This window comes from Salvelinus sp. IW2-2015, unplaced genomic scaffold (genome assembly GCF_002910315.2).
Source record: "Salvelinus sp. IW2-2015 unplaced genomic scaffold, ASM291031v2 Un_scaffold1131, whole genome shotgun sequence".
Taxonomy (NCBI): domain Eukaryota; kingdom Metazoa; phylum Chordata; class Actinopteri; order Salmoniformes; family Salmonidae; genus Salvelinus; species Salvelinus sp. IW2-2015.
The window spans coordinates 116,117-138,801 of NW_019942744.1; the positions used below are offsets into that span (position 1 = coordinate 116,117).

Below are 22,685 nucleotides of genomic sequence, written 5' to 3' on the forward strand. Positions count from 1 at the left end.
TATGCTTGCGTAAATATGCACACTGTACATACAAGCATGCATTTGTGTGTGTGTGTTGTGGCTCTCCCTAGAGAGGGGCTATTTTAAAGCAGAGAGGAAAGGAGAGCTGCTGGCTTGGTACTCTGGATTGTGTGTGTTTGTGTGTGTATGCTTGCGTAAATATGCACACTGTACATACAAGCATGCATTTGTGTGTGTGTGTTGTGGCTCTCCCTAGAGAGGGGCTATTTTAAAGCAGAGAGGAAAGGAGAGCTGCTGGCTTGGTACTCTGGATGGATGAAATGGTAGGTAGCCACTGGCAGCCAAGTGCACACATGAAAGTTGGAACACCATCACATCTAATTMAATTATTCACAGGATAGATACTGTATGGCTGGATTCACAGATACATGGCACATTTGTCTTCTTACCATTTTACAGATACAGTATGTTTCTTTTATGGCTGTTTTGACAAGTCATACCTTTCTTCTGAGATGAAATGTTATTTGAAGATGAGCAATGACAAATTTCCCTCCTTATCACATTCACAAGTTGTGTTTATCTAATGAAATGTAATTGGTGCCACTGTCTATTGTAAATCAAACCAACGGTCAGTATTACTATGGGAMAATATGCCTCAACAAATGCTTGTGGGAGTAATAAGTAGGCCTAAAGCCACTCGTCACCGGTGTTGTGTAATGGGTCTACTGTTGGTCAGTGTGTTGTTGTTGACCACAGGACTGCCCTCTGAGTAGACCTGTATGGMAGGTGGACTGGGAAACGTAGATTAGCTGGCTGGGGTGTGTTAATAAGCTACTGAGGGGGCACTGAGTTCAAGGGTCACTAATTTAAAATGTTTCAGCAGCAGTGGTTCTCTATTTTGACTTTAGATCAGCAGTACAAGAGAAGAAACGTTTGTGGTCACGAGAGTTTGTGGTCGGCATGCCGATTCATTTGTTTGTTGCCAAATCTTTTGTTTGCGGCTCCACACATATTATGCTTTCCATTATGTTCAAAGTCGCCTGTATCCGAACTACCGTGATTATGTCAGGATCAACGTGACAGTTAAGCTAATGTAAATCCTTACTTTGTTTGTCCTTGACTGTAATTGTAGAATGGTCCTTCCTGTTTCCTGGTCGAAGATTGTGGGAGACAAACAGGGGTGCGTTCCAGAGCGCATGCTTTTAAACTGTGTTGTGGTTCCTGCCAAATTGTTGGTTGTCCCAGGGAGAGGATAATTGGTAGCCTCAACATTGACGTGAAATGGTATATTCCATGGCTACCCCTCAGAGTCTGGTTCGTCTCTAGGTTTTTTGCCTAGGCTCCTGCCTTTTCTAGGGAGTTTTTCCTAGCCACCGTGCTTCTACATCTGCATTACTTGCTGTTTGGGGTTTTAGGCTGGGTTTCTGTATAAGCACCTTGTGACATCTGCTGATGTAAGAAGGGCTGTATAAATACATTTGATTTGATGGTGAGATACAGTATGGGTTAAAGGCATGGCCAGACAGGGGACGGCTGGGCTATACTTGCTGCTGCTCATGCTAATTGCTATCGGGCCCGATTGAGGCATGAGTTAGCTCGGTCAGATCTCTGACTTACGGTGCTCTTCTTCCTGTTTATCATTTTGTAAATATTGCAAGTCCTTTTGACGCCTATTTATATCCACTTTGCAAATGAAAGCCCTGGGAGAGAAACATACCATCCTCGTCTGCCTCCTCACATGTACATCCACCATAACGGTCCACCTAACAGTCAGCCACACGGTACATTAAGTCAGGATTGTGTTTTGCAGTAGGTCTTAATAGCCAGGAGGAGGGGAGTTAGTTCATGGGAATCCAGACTTGAAGGAACACTTGTATCCTTATTCTCGTTGAGTAGATTGCATGAAGAATAATCAGTTATAGGAGGTGGATGTGTCGTGGTGTGTTATTTTCCCTACAGTAGGAGTCCCTACAGGCTTCGACCGTTCAAACAGGAGCCTACTCTAACCTGTGCTTTATTGTTACATTTGATCATTTATGTCTCCTGCATTTATTGTCTTATGTGTGTGTGTGTGGCTCCTCCAACGTCAGATCGGTTTGCGCAAAAGGCATGTCACTATGACAACGGTGACCATCCCAACAGCGTAATGTGAGCGGAGGCCTCACCACGGCAACTGTTTCTATCAAGTTTACTGCCTACTTACTACTGGGGCATTGCTTGTCAGTTCTGGTCAYGGGGACTCACAGGTCATGCTGGCTTTTGTTTCAGTCCAGAAMCAACACAGAAACACACCTGGTAATCACGGCATTGATGATTACAAACGAAACTGCAAAATGCTTCAGTGGCTTGAATGAAAAAAGTAAATGTTGCCAAAGTGAAGGGACACACATAACTATTATGAAACAACAGCAACAAGAATAAGAATAGTACCTATAATAGTAAAGAAAAAAGTATACATATATATATATTAAACAGATTAAACAAATAAATAYCCAATACAGAAGTGTAATAACTGTAGTAATGGTAGAAGCAGGTGTAATCTAYGTGAGTCATTCGTGTGGATGCTATTCTCCTCCTCATGACTTACTGGGTCTTGTTGCCCAGTAACATGAGTTGTTTTGATCCTGAACAAACAACCACTGACTCAGAAGAGTCTGTAAATGAGGGGARTCTGGYYGATATCTGTCTAGCAGAAGTGATCAAAACACTGTGAAGCAGCAAAATGGCTTCTTGGGTGTGTTGTACATTTATCTGCCTGATTTGTCTGTCTGCCGCCTCGGGCTCTTATTATTGTTTGCTTAAGTAGAATTTTCTGCTCTTTATTCTGCTCCTTTAATTTTACTCTCGCTCCCTTTCTGTCTCTCTCATGCACTCTCTCGTCTTGCTGTCTAACTCTCATTGTATGTCTCAATCGCACACTCTCTGTCTCTCTTTCTCTCTCTGTCTGTCTTCCCTCCCTTTCAGTCTCCCTTTTGTCTCTCACTCTCTGTCTCCCTCTCCTTCTTTGTCTGGTTTCCTTCCCACTTTTTGTCGCACTCTCTCTCCTCTCTCTCTCTCTCTCTCTCTCTCTCTCTCTCTCTCTCTCTCCTCTCTCTCTCTCTCTCTCTTCTCTCTCTCTCTCTCTCTCTCTTCTCTCTCTTTCTCTTTTCTCTTTCTATGTATCATGCTCTCTCTTAAACCATCTCATTTCAGCATTCGACATATACAGAACCTCTGTGCATGGTTTTTACTAGCTCTTCTCTTCGGGGGTGAGACAGTGTTTTGGTGGGGTGGTGCTGGAGTGGGGACTCTGGCTCTCTCTTTTTGTTCTCCTTTATTGCCCCTACCTCTCCATTCTTACCATACATTGAGCCTGTTGTCATGGATACAATGGATTAGCTACACCAGATGCCCACTCTGTCTGTGACGAAGGAGKCCTTTCTCTCTTGTTCGTGTCTCCTTACATTGTCCTGTGAGAATCGACACCCGCACACCGTCGAAGGGTTAGAAGAAATCCGAAACAAAGGCTTAGATTAGAGGTCTTCACCTTCCAAAATGGAACTGGGCCTTTCCCACCCGAGCCCGATATGCATAAATTAAACATGTTTTATATAGATATCCATTCTGAACGGACCCAAGGACAACTAGACCCGTTTTGTATAGACTAGGTTGGATCCAGACCCGGTCCAATTTGATCCGAGGAAAGCGACTTAATTAACCAGAGCTGATAAAGGGTGTGGGAGAGGAGGGAGAGAGAGGTGCTGCTCTAGCAGGCGGGAGAKWGGCCGTACTGTGTGARYAAGTGAAACGGGAGCAGGGAGGGAGAGACGAGACACAGCAACCAACCAAGCCGACTTGCGCTATAGTAGACTAAYAGCTGCCATAACTAGGTTATTTATCATCAAATATGATATGACTGCATCAAACCGGGAGAAGTTAGTTGACCTAGTTAACGTTAAGCTAGCTATCTCCTAACTTTTTTCCCAACATGGAGGCTCTATGACTGTAGCCTATTGCCGCTTTGATGACTTATGATTGGCYAACAACAAGCTACCWGCTCGGTTCCCGGATCAGGCCTCGGGGATTCGGGTACAGGTAGATTCGTGAAGACCTCTAGCTCAGATGCAAAAATATGGGCAAGACAAAATATTTAAGTGCCTTTGAACAGGGTATGTTAGTAGGTGCCAGAACTGCAACACTGCTGGGTTTTTCACGCTCAACAGTTTCCCGTGTGTATCAAGAATGGTCCACCACCCAAAGGACATCCAGCTAACTTGACACAACTGTGGGAAGCTTGGAGTCAGCATCGGCCAGCATCCCTGTGGAACACTTTCGACACCTTGTAGAGTCCATGCCCCGACGAATTGAGGCTGTTCTGAGTGCAAAACGGGGAGCAACTCAATGTTAGGAAGGTGTTCCTAATGTATTGTGCACTCAGTGTATATAAATCAAGCAAAACATTAGTGCTTATTGGTAGTCCATCATTCAAACTTGAATATAATCTGCTGATGGGAAAACAGCACTCCCTACTGGTGAATATTATTCTAAGAAAAATGCCCATATGCACCTGTTGGATTCTATGCTGGTGTAAATGTGTATCGTTACTGTACATTAGAGTTCTTCATTGATCCACTTGTAGCCGAATACACGGTCGGATCGAGAATTGTAAATAATGTCACAGGTTGGATCTGATATGATTGTCGGGTCTCAGTTATGTGTAATTTTAACTGGCGTGTCCAGAAAAACCCATACAGATCCGAACGCGACTACTACTTTAGAGAGAGAGAGAGAGAGAGAAATTGCAGTAACCGACACACACAGCACGGCCCCTGCCCCTCTCTCTACCTCCTCTCCCTCGTGCTTTATCAGCTCAGGTTAATTAAGTAGCTTTAAAATGGATCAAATCGGACCGGGTCTGGATCTGACCAGGTCTATACGGAACGGGTCTAGTTGTCCTCGGGTCTGTTCGTAACAAGTTTTATATTTTTTWAATTAATTTATGCATATCGGTTCCGGATGGGAAAGCCCCAGGTCCATTTCGGAGCGGGTCCAATTTTTTTGATCTGTGAAGGCCTCTACCATACATTTTAGCTCTGATGACTGCATTCAAAATGGATGTCTGTTCTGGCTCACATGAGGGAACACTCTCAATACAAATTAATTTTTGATTAAACGAAATGTTTATTAATGTTGCCCCCCTCTATCTTTCTCTCTAGATCGCTCTTTCTCTCTCTTCCTCTCCTCTCTGCCCGCAGCTGACACAGTTTGACTAAAGCCTCAACATGCCTGTGGCGTCGACTGGCACAGAGCCTGGTGAGTATTGTTTTCCTCTCCCTTCCTTTCCTTCCTCCATTCCCTACTTTCCTCCCTCCATCCCTCCTTTCCTTCCTCTATCCCCTTCTTCCTCATCTCCTCCCTTACCCAACCCATTACCTTTCTCTGTAGCTCTGATAAATGGGGCCGTCGCACATTCTATATGACATCCACATCCATAAACACACCACACAGCCATTAAGACTGACAGTTTCTCACTGCCGCAGCCAGAAAAGGTCTACTTTAATGAAGCCAAATAATGTGGCCCCTAAATGGAGATTGAACTGACACTGTTACTTCCTGGAAGTAGACCCATTTTTCACTGCTTGTCCAGATAGCTGCCGCCATCTTTTCTGCATACGTTTTGGGCTGTGGTGGAGGGCGTCTTGGGTCACACTTTACATTAAAGGGCAATCTAGAGTTGCTACATCCATTTGTTGACTTATAAATGAATGATACGTACCCATTGATTCTTGAAGAATATAACTTGCCTCATTAGCTTAGTTCAACTGTTGTGGGCCTACCCCATCAGAACACAAATATAAGCTTGTTTTACTCCAATGTTTGTAAACAATATAAATGTAAACACACACTGTATAGCCTCAAAACATGGTTAAAATGATAATGTTGACATCATGGATGGTCAGTCCTTGCATCCATAGCTCTGTCTGTGAATTTCAGAGTGATTACATTTCTCCAGCCTCATCCCCTCAGCTTTTTACTGAAACAGTGGTTGGAAAACACTTTATTATTGTTTCAACTGCTGATTGCCCCTTTAAGATACACAAATGCTACCCAGCAGTGATACAGAGAAAAGATGCTGTATGAGCACGTTTATTTTCGCTGTGAGAGCGATACCACAAAATGAAGTGTTTTTAATCAATAGCAGAAGATGGTCAACTGAGATCTTGGGCAGACTATATATGAGTTACTATGACATTATAGTATACAGGCAATTGATTGTGACTAACTATACTCATTCAAGGGTTTTTCTTTATTTTTACTATTTTCTACATTGTGGAATAATAGTAAAGACATAAAAACTATGAAATATCACATATGGAATCACATAGTAACCAAAAAAGTGTTAAACAAATCCAAATATATATTATATTAAAGATTTTTCAAAGTAGCCACCATTTGCCATGATGCCAGCTTTGCACACTCTTGGCATTCTCTAAACCAGCTTCATGAGGTAGTCAATTGGAATGAATTTCAATTAATAGGTGTGCCTTGTTAAAAGTTAATTTGTTTAATTTCTTTCCTTCTTAATGCGTTTGAGCCAATCTGTCACGTCCTGACCTTAGTTCCGTTTTTGGGTCTCTATTTTAGTTTGGTCAGGGCGTGAGTTAGGGTGGGCAGTCTATGTTCTTTTTTCTAGGTTGTTGTTTTTCTATGTGTTTGGCCTGGTGTGGTTCCCAATCAGAGGCAGCTGTTTATCGTTGTCTCTGATTGGGAGCCATATCTAGGTAGCCTGTTTTCCATTGTGTGTTGTGGGTGATTGTTTCACGTGTTAGTTTCACATTTCAGGACTGTTTCRGTTTTCGTTATCATTCACTTTGTTATTTTTGTATTTTGTCGTGTTCAGTTTTATTAAACTATCATGGACACTTACCACGCTGCGTATTGGTCCGATCCTTCATACTCCTCGTCGGAAGAGGAGGAAAATTGTTACACAATCAGGGGTGGTACACAGCAGATAGCCCTATTTGGTAAAAGACCAAGTCCATTTCATGGCAAGAATCACTCAAATAAGCAAAGAGTTACCTCTGCTACAGAATAAGTTCATTAGAGTTACCAGCCTCAGAAATGGCAGCCCAAATAAATACTTCACAGAGTTCAAGTAACAAACATATCTCAACATCAACTGTTCAGAGGAGACTGCGGGAATCAGGCCTTCATGGTGGAATTTCTGCAAAGAAACAACTACTTAACATACATCTTGAATAACGTTCCAACCGGAGAATTACATTGACTTCAGTTGAGCGAGGGAACGGAGCTGCCTCTCACGTGAACGCGTGTGTTCAATGCGTGGTCACCTCATAGCAGTGATTACTCATTCGTGTCTACTTCGGCCCCCCTTCACATTAGAGTCACCAGACAAAGTTCTATTGACTGTTGACATCTAGTGGAAGCCGTAGGAAGTGGAAACTCATCCATATCTCGCTGTAATTTCATTGGGAGCTTGGTTGAAAATCTAGCAGCCTCAGACAAAATCCAAACAGGAAGTGGAACTTCTCAGGTTTTTGCCTGCCATATGAGTTCTGTTATACTCACAGACATACATAATTCAAACAGTTTTAGAAACTTCAGAGTGTTTTCTATCCAATACTACTAATAATATGCATATATTAGCAACTATGACTGAAGAGCAGGCTGTTTACTCTGGGCACCTCTGTGCACCTTTCATCCAAGCTACTCAATACTGCCCCTGCAGCCATAAGAAGTTAAGGACACCAATAATAAGAAGAGACTTGCTTTGGCCAAGAAACACAARCAATTTGCATTAGACCGGTGGAATCTGTTCTTTGGTCTGATGAGTTTGAGATTTTTGGTTCCAACCACCGTGTCTTTGTGAGACGCAGAGTAGGTGAATGGATGTTCTCTGCATGTGTGGTTCCCACAGTGAAGCATGGAGGAGGAGGTATGATGGTGTGGGTGTGCTTTGCTGGTGACACTGTCAGTGATTTATTTAGAATTCAAGGCACACTTAACAAGCGATATGCCATCCCATCTGGTTTGTGCTTAGTGGGCCTATCATTTCTTTTTTCAACAGGACAATGACCCAACACACATCCAGGCTGTGTAAGCGCTATTTGACCAAGAAGGAGAGTGATGGAGTGCTGCATCAGATGACCTGGCCTCCACATTCACCCGATCTCAACCCAATTGAGATGGTTTGGGATGAGTTGGACTGCAGAGTGAAGAAAAAGCAGCCAACAAGTGTTCACCTCATGTTGGAACTTCTTCAAGACTGTTGGAAAAGCACTCCAGGTGAACCTGGTTGAGAGAATGCTAAGAGTGTGCAGAGCTGTAATCAAGGCAAAGGGTGGTGTGGTTGATTAATTTCTGTACTACCAAAGAGAGAGAGAGAGAGACAAACTTCCAACACCAGTCAGAGTTATACTTAAACTACACCTTTAATAATAATTAAGCTTTGCAATAGCATTTGACTTTCAACAATTCACTATCTCTAATGAATAGTTGAGAGTGTCAACATAATGGCAACTGAGATCTTTTATAGCAAAGATCCACCCCCCTAGTCGACATGACAAACCACAGATAATAGGAACTGTTCACAAAGAAAGACTTTTACTTGAGAGAGGAGTATCCCATAGCCAGATAGCATTCGCTATAAATTATCGTTCAGTTTGGCCTCGAAGACGAGGTTCTAATCTCGTTCCTGGTACTTCATAGTACAAAAACACCAACTCATCCAATGGAATATATCAATTGTCAACTCTAGATACGCCCATCTCAAGTAAACCCCACTCCTGGACAAGCTCACTGAGGGGAGTGAGCCTCTAGGTCATATACTATCTCAAGATAAGTGCAACATCAGAGGGGACATACAATGGTTCCAGACACTGCCATACACCTCCCCCCAATGGGAAAAGGAGGGAGTGACTGGCGTACAGACAGGGAGACAAGTAATTGGTTCCCCATTAATCACGCCATCCCTTCACATGGTTTAAGAATAGGTAAAGACACATTCACATAAGAAGACAATGTTCCATTCTGTCCTCTTCCCTTTCTGATATTCTGCATAGCACCAGGGACATGTGAAAGACAAGCCTGACCTCTCCCCTCTCTGGGCCCCAAGTGACTGAGCCCTAGCTGAGAAGGGAAAGTGCACCTGCCAACACTATAGCCCAAAGGGATACATTCTAATGACAAGTATCTCACATAAGCATATTATGCAAATAAAACATCTTATCTATGTTACCCAACTAATTCTGATTCATCCGCCACAGTGGCTACTTTGAAGAATCTAACATCTAAAATACATTTTGATTTGTTTAACACTTCTTTGGTTACTACATGATTCCATGTGTTATTTCATAGTTTTGGTGTCTTCACTATTATTCTACAATGTAGAAAATAGTAAAAAATAAAGAAAAACCCTTGAATGAGTACATGTGTCCAAACTTTTGACTGATACTGTATATATACTTTTAAAGTCCTTATATCCTTTACTGGAGAGTGGCATGCTAACGACATGCTAATGTCATATAGATATATGACATTGTTAGTCACTCATAGCTTAGTCACTCATACTGTAGCTGAGCCACTCATTGTTAGTCACTCATAGCTTTGTCACTCATAGCTTAGTTACTCATAGCTTAGTTACTCATAGCTTAGTCACTCATAGCTTAGTCACTCATAGCTTGGTGCAGAAATGCAGAGGCAGCATACAGATCAAAATCTTGTTTAACTTGGGGAGCTTGCTGCCTGGGGTGTAAATTGAATTGAAAGTCTGTAAAACAATAGTTTACTTTATACATTTAGCTGCATGCTGAAGGTTTTATGAGATAAAGCTAAAACTGATGATCCATTCAAGGTTCTTACAGTATTTGTGGGGCCCACAACTAGATCACATGGTCCGCTTAGATCACATGGTCTGGAAAACCTCCTGAACCTTAGCTGTAGAAATGTGATAACTCCTCCAAAACGTTGACTTTAAGTTTGACTTGCCTTCGCAAAAGGGCGAGTCTTTCCTCTTTGCAAGGGTCAGTCCTGAACTCAGTCCTATGTAGTGAAGCTGGGTGTAACTCGTTCCTCTGAATCTGTATCTGTGTTTCTGTGTCGCTGTGTGAAGCTGGGTGTAACTCGTTCCTCTGAATCTGTAATTGTGTTTCTGTGTCTCTTTGTATAGCGGCACCCCCCCAGGTCCTGGATACCCTGAGTGACAGCAACAGCTCCACCACCGCCAATGACCTGGACCTCATCTTCCTCAAGGGCATCATAGACAGCCCCGTGGTGAGAAAGAGAGAGACCTAGTACACACACATTCAAACATGGGAGGATGTATTCACACACAGGCCTACAGAGAGCCTCGTAGTGAGTCAGAGAAAGGTGAAATATGTAGGTTTAGTATGTAGGGTTACACACACACTAACAAACAAACACACACACACACACACACACACACACACACACACACACACACACACACACCACACACACACACACACAAACCAGAGAGAGTGATTGAATAAGGCCCACAGTCCTAAAACCAAGAAATTCCAGTGCCAAAAAGACACTGCACGATCCCAGAAGCTATAACACATTCAAGCCTTCACAAACACACAACCCTGTATGGCAACAGAGACAATGCCATGTGAACTGACACTCGTGAGAGGCAGCACAGCATGTAATTGCAACTGATACCCGCCTTCTGCCGACATGTCTTTTAAAAAAGGTGAGACGGATCAACCTTTCCAAAATCCGTTCAAGGATTTATTACCAAATGAAAATAGCAGCGAGAGCTGTAAGTCATTACAACACTCTACATGGCTGAGGGGAAGTGGAAACCACGGCTGTGAACAAAGGAGACAGAAAGGGGAATCATTCAATTGCTTAGGAAATAAATGGAGTGTTTAGCTTTTTGTATAATTAATGGTCCCCAAAGAGAAGGGTCGTGCACCTTTTAATTGAAGTCTTGCTCAGTGATTAAAGGGGAAGTGTCTGGGTACTGTTACTGGAAATACAGGGGGATGTTCTGGAACACCCAGGAACACCCAAGGCTACTAAGACACATATCATTTTTTTTAAAGCACAACAGGTCTTGATCATTTTGTTATTCATTTATTCATGATTAGTTGGGGCCAGTGAATGTAACTATTTAAATGAGGTACTCTGTTGTGTCAAGGAGGACTGATGAAGAGGGTAATATGATCTCAAGCTAGTCGACATCTGAGGATGTGGAACTGTCATGCCCCAGCACTAATGACTGCTACTGGACCGCTTTGATGTCAGCTGACGGGAGGAATCTCTCTCGCTCTCTCTCTCCAATCAAATCAAATTGTATTTGTCACGTGCGCCGAATACAACAGGTGTAGACCTTACAGTGAAATGCTTACTTACAAGCCCTTAACCAACAATGCAGTTTTAAGAAAATACCCCCAAAAGTAAGAGATAAAAATAACAAATAATTAAAGAGCAGCAGTAAAATAACAATAGCGGGGCTGTTAATAGATGGTAGTGGTATAGAGTCAATGTGCGGGGGCACCGGTGTCGAGGTAATTGAGGTAATATGTACGTGTAGGTAGAGAAATTAAAGTGACTATGCATAGATAATAACAGAGAGTAGCAGCAGCGTAGAAGAGAGGGTGGGGGCAATGCAAATAGTCTGGGTAGCCATTTGATTAGATGTTCTGGAGTCTTATGGCATGGGAGTATAAGCTGTTTAGAAGCCTCTTGGACCTAGACTTGGCGCTCCGGTACTGATTGCCGTGCGGTAGCAGAGAGAACAGTCTATGACTAGGCTGGCTGGAGTCTTTGACAACTTTTAGGGCCTTCTTCTGACACCGCCTGGTATAGAGGTCCTGGATGGCAGGAAGATTGGCTTCAGTGATGTACTGGGCTATACGCACTACCCTCTGTAGTGCCTTGCGGTCAGAGGCCGAGCTGTTGCCATACCAGTCAGTGATGAAACCAGTCAGGATGCTCTCGATGGTGCAGCTGTAAAACCTTTTGAGGATCTGAGGACCATGCCAAATCTTTTCAGTCTCCTGAGGGGGAATAGGTTTTGTCTTTCCCTCTTTCCCTCTTGGTGTGCTTGGACCATGTTCATTTGTTGGTGRTGTGGACRCCAAGGAACTTGAAGCTCTCATTCTGCTTCACTACAGCCCCGTCGATGAGAATGGGGGCGTGCTCGGTCCTCCTTTTCATGTAGTCCACAATCATCTYCTTTGTCTTGATCACGTTGAGGGAGAGGTTGTTGTCCTTGTACCACAAGGTCAGGTCTCTGTCTTCCTCTCTATAGGCTGTCTCATCGTTGTCGGTGATCTGTCCTACCACTGTTGTGTCATCGGCAAACTTAATGATGGTGTTGGAGTCGTGCCTGGCCGTGCAGTCATAAGTGAACAGGGAGTACAGGAGGGGACTGAGCACGCATCCYTGAGGGGCCCTCTCGTTGAGGATCACCTTTGGCGGATATGTTGTTGCCTACCCTTACCACCTGGAGGTGGMCCGTCAGGATGTCCAGGATCCAGTTGCAGAGGGAGRTGTTTAGTCCCAGGGTCCTTAGCTTAGTGATAAGCTTTGAGGGCACTATGGTGTTGAATGGTGTTGAATGCTGAGCTGTAGTCAATGAATGGCATTCTCACATAAGTGTTCCTTTTGTCAAGRTGTGAAAGGGCAGTGAGGRGTGCAGTAGAGATTGCATCATCTGTGGATCTGTTGGGGTGGTATGCAAATTGGAGTGGGTCTAGGGTTTCTGGGATAATGGTGTTGATGTGAGCTATGACCAGCCTTTCAATGCATTTCATGGCTACAAATGTGAGTGCTACGGGTCGGTAGTCATTTAGGCAGGTTACCTTAGTGTTCTTGGGCACAGGGACTATGGTGGTCTGCTTGAAACATGTTGGTATTACAGACTCAGACAGGGAGAGGTTGAAATTGTCAKTGAAGACACTTGCCAGTTGGTCAGCGYATCCTCAGAGTACACGTCCTGGTAATCCGTCTGGCCCTGCGGACTTGTGAATGTTGACCTGTTTAAAGGTCTTACTCACATCGGCTGCGGAGAGCGTGATCACACAGTCGYCCAGAATTGCTGATGCTCTCATGCATGTTTCAGTATTACTTGCCTCAAAGCGAGCTTAGAAATTATTTAGCTYGCCTGGTAGGCTCGTGTCACTGGGAAGCTCTCGGCTGTGCTTCCCTTTGTATTTTGTAATAGTTTGCAAGCCCTGCCACATCCAACGAGCTTCGGAGCCGGTGTAGTACGATTCGATCTTAGTCCTGTATTGACATTTTGCCTGTTTGATGGTTTGTCGGAGGGCGTAGCGGGATTTCTTATAAGCTTTCTCTCTCTCTTCTCTCTTTTCTCTCTTGCATGCACGCACACATGCACGCACACACGCACACACAGGCTCTCTCCTACAGGGGAAATGAGAAGTGACAGCCCAGACTAAAAATAGCACTCCTAATGGAGGCCTGACATTGATTTGCCTATAAGSACAGTTTGTCAATGAACCAGATAAAAGGTGTATGTGCACTCCTAGTCCACCAGGTGGCATGATTACCAAAGAGTTTAAATTACAGTTTTGGTCTGGCAGTGAGGACCATATACTCTGTGTAGGTGGGTCACTTTGCCCTTAAGTGTTGATCCCAGTACAGATTTGCTTAATCCCTCTTCATAGTAAGTTTACATTTAAGGAAGGATAGGGTGATCCTAAATCTGCTCTTATGACAACMACTGGGCTAGAAGCCTAAATTCCTGGCTGGTGCCAGATGCCACTCAGTCCCAGACCTCAGGGTCGTGTCTGGCCCATCCCTTYAGTTGTTAATGTCCACTAATTCTCTCAATAATTACTTTCTAACATCTGCTTTTACATTAAAGACATGATCAGCTGACTTTGAACTCAATTCCCTCTGTGAATGAACTACAAAGGGAAAGTCAGTCAGCCAGGCTTTCTTAATAAGGACATTTTGGGCGGATCTTGGAGCTTCTGTGAAATATTAATGGCTTCCACTCTACTTTGATGAACAATACTTAATTAGTCAGATAAAAGTCAGATAAAAGTTGTACTAAAAAAAGTACAAAAAATGTAATTGAAAGATTTTTATATATATTTTAAGGTGCAAAGTATGTGTACTATTTTTAAAGTACCCAAAACCATTCTGAAGCATACTTATTTCCATCTTAAAGAGATTCTMCAGTACTTTTAAATACTTTATAGCYAGTAGTTCTGAAAATTGTGTGTGCATTTTGCTAGCTGTCACTCAAATGGTGAGGGGCTGAAGAACATTGGCTAGAACTCAAATTGTTAGGGGGCTGACCCACGTGGGAGAAAATATAGGAAAAATGTCGCAGCACAGCTTCCAGAAAAACAGTCGCTTTCAAACTAGGGATTTCGTAGCTTATTGAGGTAAAACAGTAATTCTGCTCATAGATTATGCATGCATGAACTGCACATTGACACATCCAGCCCAAAGCGGGAGATTTAAAAAAATGTTTTTAAAAAAGTTCCAGAGCATGTCTTTAATAAGTATACATTTGTATTTCAAATATGTATTCAAATAAAAGTATAGGTGTGTGTGTGTCTCCTTATGTCTCCTTGTGTCTCCTTTTAGTGTTGTGGTGTCTCTCTTGTTGTGATGTGTGTTTTGTCCTATATTTTTATTGAATGTGTATTTKTAATCCCAGCCCCCMTCCCCGCAGGAGGCCTTTTGCCTTTTGGTAGGCCGYCATTGTAAATAARAATKTRTTCTTAACYGACTTRCCTAGTTAAATAAATGTTCAAWTAAAAAAATATATATAATRATTTAAAAAAATGTCCCGTAGGAGCCAGAGAGTCTGGAAGAGACCAGGTTGGAGGCAGTGAGGGACAACAACGTAGAGCTGGTCGAGGAGATCCTCAGAGAGCTGAGTCCCTTCACACACCAAAGCAACAGCGCAGCAGAGCTCACGCGCATCCTCAACGAACCCCACTTTCAGGTACTCACACAGAAGCACATAGTGTGCACACACACCCACACCCATTAAACCACACACTCATGTGGACATCAATGCACGCATACACCTACCTAGATGTGCAGAGAAGAAAAGTCCTTCATCACATACTCCACTATTTAGTCTTGTGAAAGTATTTCTTGTAGCCTCAGTCTGCTGTCAATTTAATGTTCTCTCTCTGTCGACTGGTTCCCAGTCACTGCTGGAGACCCATGACTCGGTGGCGTCCCAGGTGTGTGACACCCCTCCCCCCAGCCCCTGTGCCTACATGGAGCTCCCTGTCAGCAACCAGCCCGTGCCACCAGATGCCGTCCGGATGGTGGGCATCCGCAAAGTGGCTGGTGAACACTTGGTTAGTACCGCCTTGCTCTTTGTCTATCACCTATCTGTTATARATAGCATGGCACCCAGAGTTTAGGTGTTTTAGTCAACTCTTCCTTCTTTGGCTGAATCACAAACAGGCTAGTGGTTTTAACCATGGTGTATAATTGTAGCCRTAGTGTATCCTCATTCACGTCCTTTTTTCAAGAGAGGGAATTACCATTATTTTGTCATTTTAGATATTTGATTGAACATATTGGACATTGTAGAAGGACAATTAAGAGAGGAGAGAGTTTGTGCCAAAGTAGCAACACCCCCATGCCACACATCCTCATTAGTTTATATGTTTTGAACCTGTTCAGGGCGTGACTTTCCGTGTGGAGGCGGGGGAGCTGGTGATTGCCAGGATCCTCCACGGAGGGATGATCGACCAGCAGGGACTCCTTCACACGGGTGACATCATCAAGGAGGTGAACGGGAAGGAGGTGGGTGAGGACCCGAGGGTTCTGCAGGAGATCCTGCAGGATGCCAGCGGCAGCGTGGTGCTCAAGATCCTCCCTAGCTATCAGGAGGGCCACACGCCAGGACAGGTAAGAGTTAACAATATAGTACCAGAGTGAACAATAAAGTACCAGAGTGAACAATAAAGTCCGCTCTACAGGGAGTGAGCATAAAGTTAATATCCGAGAGTGAACAATAAGTGCAGGAGTGAACAAATAAGTACCAGAGTGAACAATAAAGTACCAGAGTGAACAATAAAGTACCAGAGTGAACAATAAAGTACCAGAGTGAACAATAAAGTAGACCAGAGTGAACAATAAAGTGCCAGAGTGAACAATAAAAGTACCAAGGTGAACAATAAAGTACCAGAGTGAACAATAAAGTACCGAGAGTGAACAATAAAGTACGATCGAAGATGTGAAACAATAAAGTACCAGAGTTAACAATAAAGTACCGGAGTGAACAATAAAGTACCAGAGTGAACAATAAAGTGCCAGAGTGAACAATAAGTACCAGAGTGAACAATAAAGCTAGAGTGAACAATAAAGTACCAGAGTGAACAATAAAAGTACCAGAGTGAACAGTAAAGTACCAGAGTGAACAATAAAGTACCAGAGTTAACAATAAAGTACCAGAGTGAACAATAAAGTACCAGAGTGAACAATAAAGTACCAAGAGTTAACAATAAAAGTACCAGAGTTAACAATAAAGTACCAGAGTTAACAATAAGGTACAGAGTGAAATAGAGGTACCAGAGTGAACAATAAAGTACCAGAGTTAACAATAAAGTACCAGAGTGAACAATAAAGTACCAGAGTGAACAATAAAGTACCAAGGCACCAGTCTGCAAGAACTCATTCCCTTCCCCGGCTGGTTGTCATGGATACCACCAGGCGGAGTGAGCTGAGTATTCCCTTACAGTATGTATTTTGGGAGGATTCCTTTCCTTTTATCTTCACTCGTTCCGTGGCTGGTAGGCTGTGGAAAAAAAGAGGGATGGGAAGATAGTCTGAAAGTACATACCAGTTGTCAGCAGAAGGGTGTTATGGCTGCTGAGGAAGTGTTGATATTTACAGTAACGTATTTCAACTGAGGATTGTAGAAAGTGGTTTGTTTTTATGCATTCTTGTTGATAATGGCATTGATCAGCTGGAATACTGTATACAGCTGTATACTCTGAATGCACATACTGCACGCTCTAGAGGAAAACTTCCACTTCGATAAACAAATGTAAACTTTGCAAGTTAGAAGTGTGACGAATCGAGCTTCTCCTTTTGAATTTGGAACGAAATGTTCAACACTATCCAACAGTAACAGACTCGTAACCATCTGTATGTATCTACCTCCTGTTCCCCACAGGTGTTTGTAAAGTGTCACTATGACTACGACCCGGCCAATGACAACCTGATCCCGTGTAAAGAGGCAGGGCTTAAGTTCTACACAGGTGACATCCTGCAGATCGTCAATCAGGATGACCTCAACTGGTGGCAGGTGGGTCCATAGGGATTATTTTTGCCATGTACTGTACCGTATGTAACACAAATTGTTTTGTGTACTGCTTCTGTTGTCAATACTATCAGCCTCCGTATTTGTCTACTTGTGCCTATCGGTACACGGTGTGCATGCTGGTGGGTCTAAGTACTGATGAGAGAATCATCCTGTGGATCTGTCAGGCTCGTCGTTGTGTGGAGGGAGGCAGTGCTGGGCTGATCCCCAGTCAGCTGCTGGAGGAGAAGAGAAAAGCCTTTGTCAAGCGAGACGTGGAGCTGGCCCCCGCAGGTAGGACCAGTGCACAGGGCTGTGGCAGTCATGACATTTTGCCAGACGGTTATTGCTGTGCAAAAGACTGCCGGTCTCGCGGTAATCGACCGTTAATTAACATAAACACGCTTAGTATCGCCAGGTCTCCACGCGTACAAGCCAGTGATGTTTGCCATTGGAACATCTACATTTTTTTTTTAAGTATTATAAATCAATGTATTATACATCATCACAATAAATCCATGATTTATCTTAGTCAGGTCTAAGGAAACGTTATCAAATGAAAATGTATTTTCAGAAGAACAGAATATGAGTTGGCCTACTGTATGTTATCTGGCTSTGCTCCATGCCATAGGCTGCAGGCTTGTTCATTTAGCTGACAAGATATGCTTATAAGTCCCATTCTATTATTTTATCCGATTTTATAGTAAGAAGAATATAATAGAACTCAATAAAATAGAACGGATATTTTTCCCATTACAGAGCGAGTTTTATTTTATCCGATTTTACGGTAAGAAGAATATAATAGAACTCAATGATATAGAAAGGATACGTTTCCCATTGCAGAGCGAGTGCGCGTGTGAAGCGGCTATGTTGAGCATAAAACGATGATTTGAAACAGGCCCTTTGTGCTAGCTTTATCAGTTTTGTTTCATTTGTTTTCTGCCATGCGTAATATGCGGTAGGCTATGCATTGTGTAACGGCACAATCATGTTGGGTACAACCAAAGCATGACTAGAGTACATAAAAGGAGATTACTGTGACTCAATGGTCAAATTACATTTTACTGTGGTCATGACTCATAACTGCCGGTGTGGCAGTCATTCAGTCACCCAGCAACCCTACCAGTGCAGCCCACCTTATTAACACATCATAACACTTACCCCCTGTCTGTCTGTCTCTCACTCCTCACAAATGAACAGACAGCTTTAAATATGAGCCAGATCGTCAGATCCTTGATGTGTAGCTTATTATGTAGAGGGGAATGATGTTGTGCTGGGCATTAGAGGTCTTCATAGATCCACCTGTACCCGAATACAGAGAACCGATCCGGGACCCGATTGGGTCTGGATCCAGAATTCTAAATAATGTCACGGGTCTGATATGATTGTCAGGGGTATGTTTAATCTTAACTGACTTGTCCGAAAGGACCCGTACATATCCGAAAGGCGAATGCTACAGTAGAGAGAGATCAATTGTATATTTTACACTGCTTGCTCTTTTCACGATAGTGGCACGTGTAGCTTGTTGTTGGTCAATCATAAACCATCAAAGCGTCATAGAGCCTCCGTGGAAAGAGATATGCGATATCTAATCAATGGAAGAGGGAATTAAAAGTGAAAGGAGCAGGATAGGCTACAACAAGCATGAGCCAACAGTTAGGCTTCTACTTAATATTCTGATGGAGTTGTTATTTCCAACTATAGGACGAGAAAGCTCATGCAGCCTCAATTAGCCTAGCCAGCTAGCTTAACTAGCTTCTCCCGGTTTGATGCAGTCAAGACAGGTACTACTTAATTATAATGGATGGTAAATAACCTAGCTATGGCAGCAAGTCGGCTTGGTTGGTTGCTGTCTCTCGTCTTTCCCTCCGTCCTCCCTGTGCCACTCGCTCACAGTAACACCCCCCCCCCCCCCCCACACCTGCTAGAGCGGCACCTCTCCCTCCTCTGCACCTCTCCTCCTCTCCCTCGTGCTTTATCAGCTCTGGTTAATAACATAGGTTATAAACTTCCCTTTCTGCTGATTCCCTTACTCAGATCGGGTCAGGATCCGACCAGGTCTATAATGAGTGGGTCTAGTGTTCCTCGGGTCCGTTCGGAATGGGTATCATTATTAAAAAAATACGATTTATGCATATCGGGTCCGGGTGGGAAAGCAACAGGTCCATTTTGGAATGTTTCCAACTTTTTGGAGCAATGACCTCTACTTGGTATTGTTATATACTGCCCCCTAGTGTAAAATCAAATGGATGATTAATAAGAAAACCATGTGAATACCTGTGGATGAATGTGGATAAATGGAGTTTGTATGGAGTCATGTTTGTATGGGATTATATTTGTATGTGTCACGCCCTGACCTTAGAGAGCCTTTTTATGTCTCTATTTGGTTTGGTCAGGGTGTGATTTGSGGTGGGCATTCAATGTTTTGTTTTTCWATGATTTTGTATTTCTATGTTTTGGCYKGGTATGGTTCTCAATCAGGGACAGCTGTCTATCGTTGTCTCTRATTGGGAACCATACTTAGGTAGCCCTTTTCCCTCCTTTCWKTGTGGGAAGTTGTCTTTGTTTGTGGCACTATAGCCTTAAGCTTCACGGTTGTTTTTGTATTGTTTATTGTTTTTGTCGGCGTCATCCTAATAAAAAGGAATATGTACGCTCATCACGCTGCGCTTTGGTCTCCTTCATTCGACGACCGTGACAGTATGGGATTATATTTGTATGGGATCATCGTTGTTTATTGTGTGTTATTGTGACAGGAAATCTYTGTACTGGAGTGGCGGGAAAGAACAAGAAGAAAAAGATGATGTATCTAACCACTAAGAATGCAGGTGGGAATTTCTTGAATTCTGATAGTTCTGAGTGTTTCTGGAAATTACATTGAAATGTTAACAAATAAACAAAGCTATCAATTTGTCTCTGTTGTATCTCTCTCTCTCTGTTTTCTCTCTCTCTCTTTCTTTCAGAGTTTGACAGGCATGAGTTGCTGATCTATGAGGAGGTTGCCAAGGTGCCTCCATTCCGCAGGAAGACGTTGGTTCTGATTGGTGCTCTGGGAGTGGGMCGACGCAGCCTGAAGAACAAACTGCTGCTGTCTGACCCACAACACTACGGCACCACCATCCCCCGTGAGCACTGCTAAYGCTAACTTTCCAACTAATTAACAATAACAAAATGCTAACATGCTAAAGCCAGCCCTTTTTGATTTTGGATTGAATCCATTGTGTTAGGACACCTTTATACAGTAACTAGRGATTGTTGAAACAGTTTCCAGCAAGTTGCTCTGGATAAGAGTGTCTGTTAAATGACTAAAATGTAGATCATCTTCTTGCCTCCTCCAGACACCTCCAGAAAGCCAAAGTCAGGAGAGCGGGAGGACCAGATGTATGCATTCACCTCGCGGAGCAAGATGGAGGCAGACATCAAGAATGGCCGCTACCTGGAGCATGGCGAGTACGACGGCAATCTCTACGGCACCAAGATGGACTCCATCCATGAGGTGGTGGAGGCCGGTCGCATCTGTGTACTGGACGCCAATCCTCAGGTAGGAGCGACTGGCCACATTGTGGCCCCACGCACCACAATCTGGAGCCCTATCTGGGTGAATTCAKGGTTCTAACAGTTAAAGACATTGGTACCTCTTACAGACATTGTATTCTTTGTACTRCTTCCAGGCCTTGAAGGTACTGCGGACGTCTGAGTTCCTGCCTTACGTGGTGTTCATCGAGGCCCCTGATTTTGAGGTCCTTCAGGCCATGAACCAGTCGGCCATCGAGACTGGAGTTGTCACCAAGCAGCTGACGGTAAGCACCAGGGTGAAGCCAAACAGAGGATAATGACTGTATGGGAAACTCAGTGACAGCTACTGACTATGTCTTTCATTCAGGACGACCAACATGCCTCACTTTGGTTAGCCATTATACACTGAGTATACAAAACATTAAGGACACCTGCTCTTTCCATGACATAGACTGACCAGGTGAAGCCTATGATCCCTTGTTGATGTCACTTGTTAAATCCACATTAATCTGTGTAGATGAAGGGGAGGAGACGAAGGGTTTTTAAGCCGTGAGACAATTTAGACACGGATTGTGTATGGGAAAGACAAAATATTTGAACGGGGTATGGTAGTAGGTGCCAGGCGCATCGGTTGTGTCAAGGGGGGGGGGGGGTGTAGCACTTACTACTTCGAGACCTTGGGACTAGAAGATTCTATCTGATATTTTTGTCAAAAATGTGTAAGTCACATATAATAGATCTTTAGATGGTTCTTCATACTGTATGTCTGTGCAGTTTGATTTTTGAAAAAGTCAATCTTAACAACCAGAAAGTTCTATCTGCATAAACCCATTTGAACTTGGAGCTATCCAATCACAAGCCTGAACAAATACAGACGGACCAATCAGAACRCGTCTTTGCCAACAACACTGTCAGAAATCTTAAAGTAAATTGCACATCATTGTTCAATGATGACAGTAATTTGTCTGATGATCATAATACATTGCTTATCTGGGTAAAATAGTGTTATTCTATCATTTGTGTATTCAAATAGCTACAGTCTTCTTAAAAACTGAACATGCATAATTCAGAAGTGTCAGGTAGAACTATGCTTTGTGCAGATAGAACCTTATAGTCCCAAGGTCACAACTTGCTGTAAAGCTGAAAGGCCCTAATGTTGCTCACTAGCTACATGCTTGAGCTTCCAGGTTCGTACCTATTGGCTTGTTAGCCTGTTCAGGGCCTGTTAGCTTGTTCAGGGCCTGTTCCCTTCCTGTTACTCTGAGTTCKAACAACCAACATCTTTGTTCTCTGTAGGACTCAGAGCTGAAGAGAACAGTGGATGAGAGCACCCGCATCCAGRCGGCCTACGGACACTACTTTGACCTCACCATTGTCAACGACAACCTRGACGAGAGCTACAGGAACCTGAAGGCAGCCCTGGAGAAGGTCTCTGCTACCCAGCAGTGGGTCCCAGTCACCTGGGTCTTCTAGTGGGAGACAGAAGGACAAGAGGGTGGTGTTGAACACTTGTTCTCTCATTCATCCCCACTAGACATCTGATGATACTGTCTGGCTCATCATCACAGTGACTTCTGGACCTCTGACCTTTGGACCCCATACTGTACATAAGACTGAACTGACAGCATTCTTTTTGCTGTGTATGTATTGCTTTTGGAAATTTGTCGGCAAAACATCAAGGATTTTCTTGTTTGGGCATTATGTGATTCTGGTGTGTGTGTGTGTGTGTGTGTGTGTGCGTGCATTCGTGCGGTTGCAGAGTGTCTTTACCATAATCCTGTTCACTACATTGACTCTTTAGGTCAGCAATAGTTCATCTATGTTTACATGAATCATTAAATGGACATTCAGAATATGAAACAGATAGTCTTACATCAAAACAGTAAACAGTGGTAGATGGCCTTCTACTGTTTATGTCTTCACTACAGGT

The 22,685-nt window shown here is 43.3% G+C and overlaps 1 protein-coding gene across 5 annotated transcripts in view; it reads left to right on the top strand.

Annotated features, from left to right (window-relative positions):
- The window catches only part of LOC112069837 (MAGUK p55 subfamily member 2), a 39,292-nt gene that overhangs the window by 6,683 nt on the left and 9,924 nt on the right, over positions 1-22,685 (top strand). Inside the window, exons 2-14 of one of the 5 annotated variants that reach the window (XM_070438722.1) lie at positions 5,157-5,253; positions 8,030-8,247; positions 10,130-10,233; positions 14,765-14,917; positions 15,129-15,284; positions 15,616-15,843; positions 17,114-17,245; positions 17,428-17,533; positions 19,996-20,067; positions 20,203-20,364; positions 20,578-20,780; positions 20,911-21,039; positions 22,052-22,615. In XM_070438722.1, the coding sequence (XP_070294823.1) occupies positions 8,034-8,247; positions 10,130-10,233; positions 14,765-14,917; positions 15,129-15,284; positions 15,616-15,843; positions 17,114-17,245; positions 17,428-17,533; positions 19,996-20,067; positions 20,203-20,364; positions 20,578-20,780; positions 20,911-21,039; positions 22,052-22,228 (1,836 nt within the window). In that variant the 5' untranslated portion in view covers positions 5,157-5,253; positions 8,030-8,033 and the 3' untranslated portion in view covers positions 22,229-22,615. Of the gene's footprint in view, positions 1-183; positions 285-5,156; positions 5,254-8,029; positions 8,248-10,129; positions 10,234-14,764; positions 14,918-15,128; positions 15,285-15,615; positions 15,844-17,113; positions 17,246-17,427; positions 17,534-19,995; positions 20,068-20,202; positions 20,365-20,577; positions 20,781-20,910; positions 21,040-22,051; positions 22,616-22,685 lie in introns of those variants that run through there. The other 4 variants (XM_024137209.2, XM_024137210.2, XM_024137208.2 and 1 more) reach the window with 4 other exon arrangements.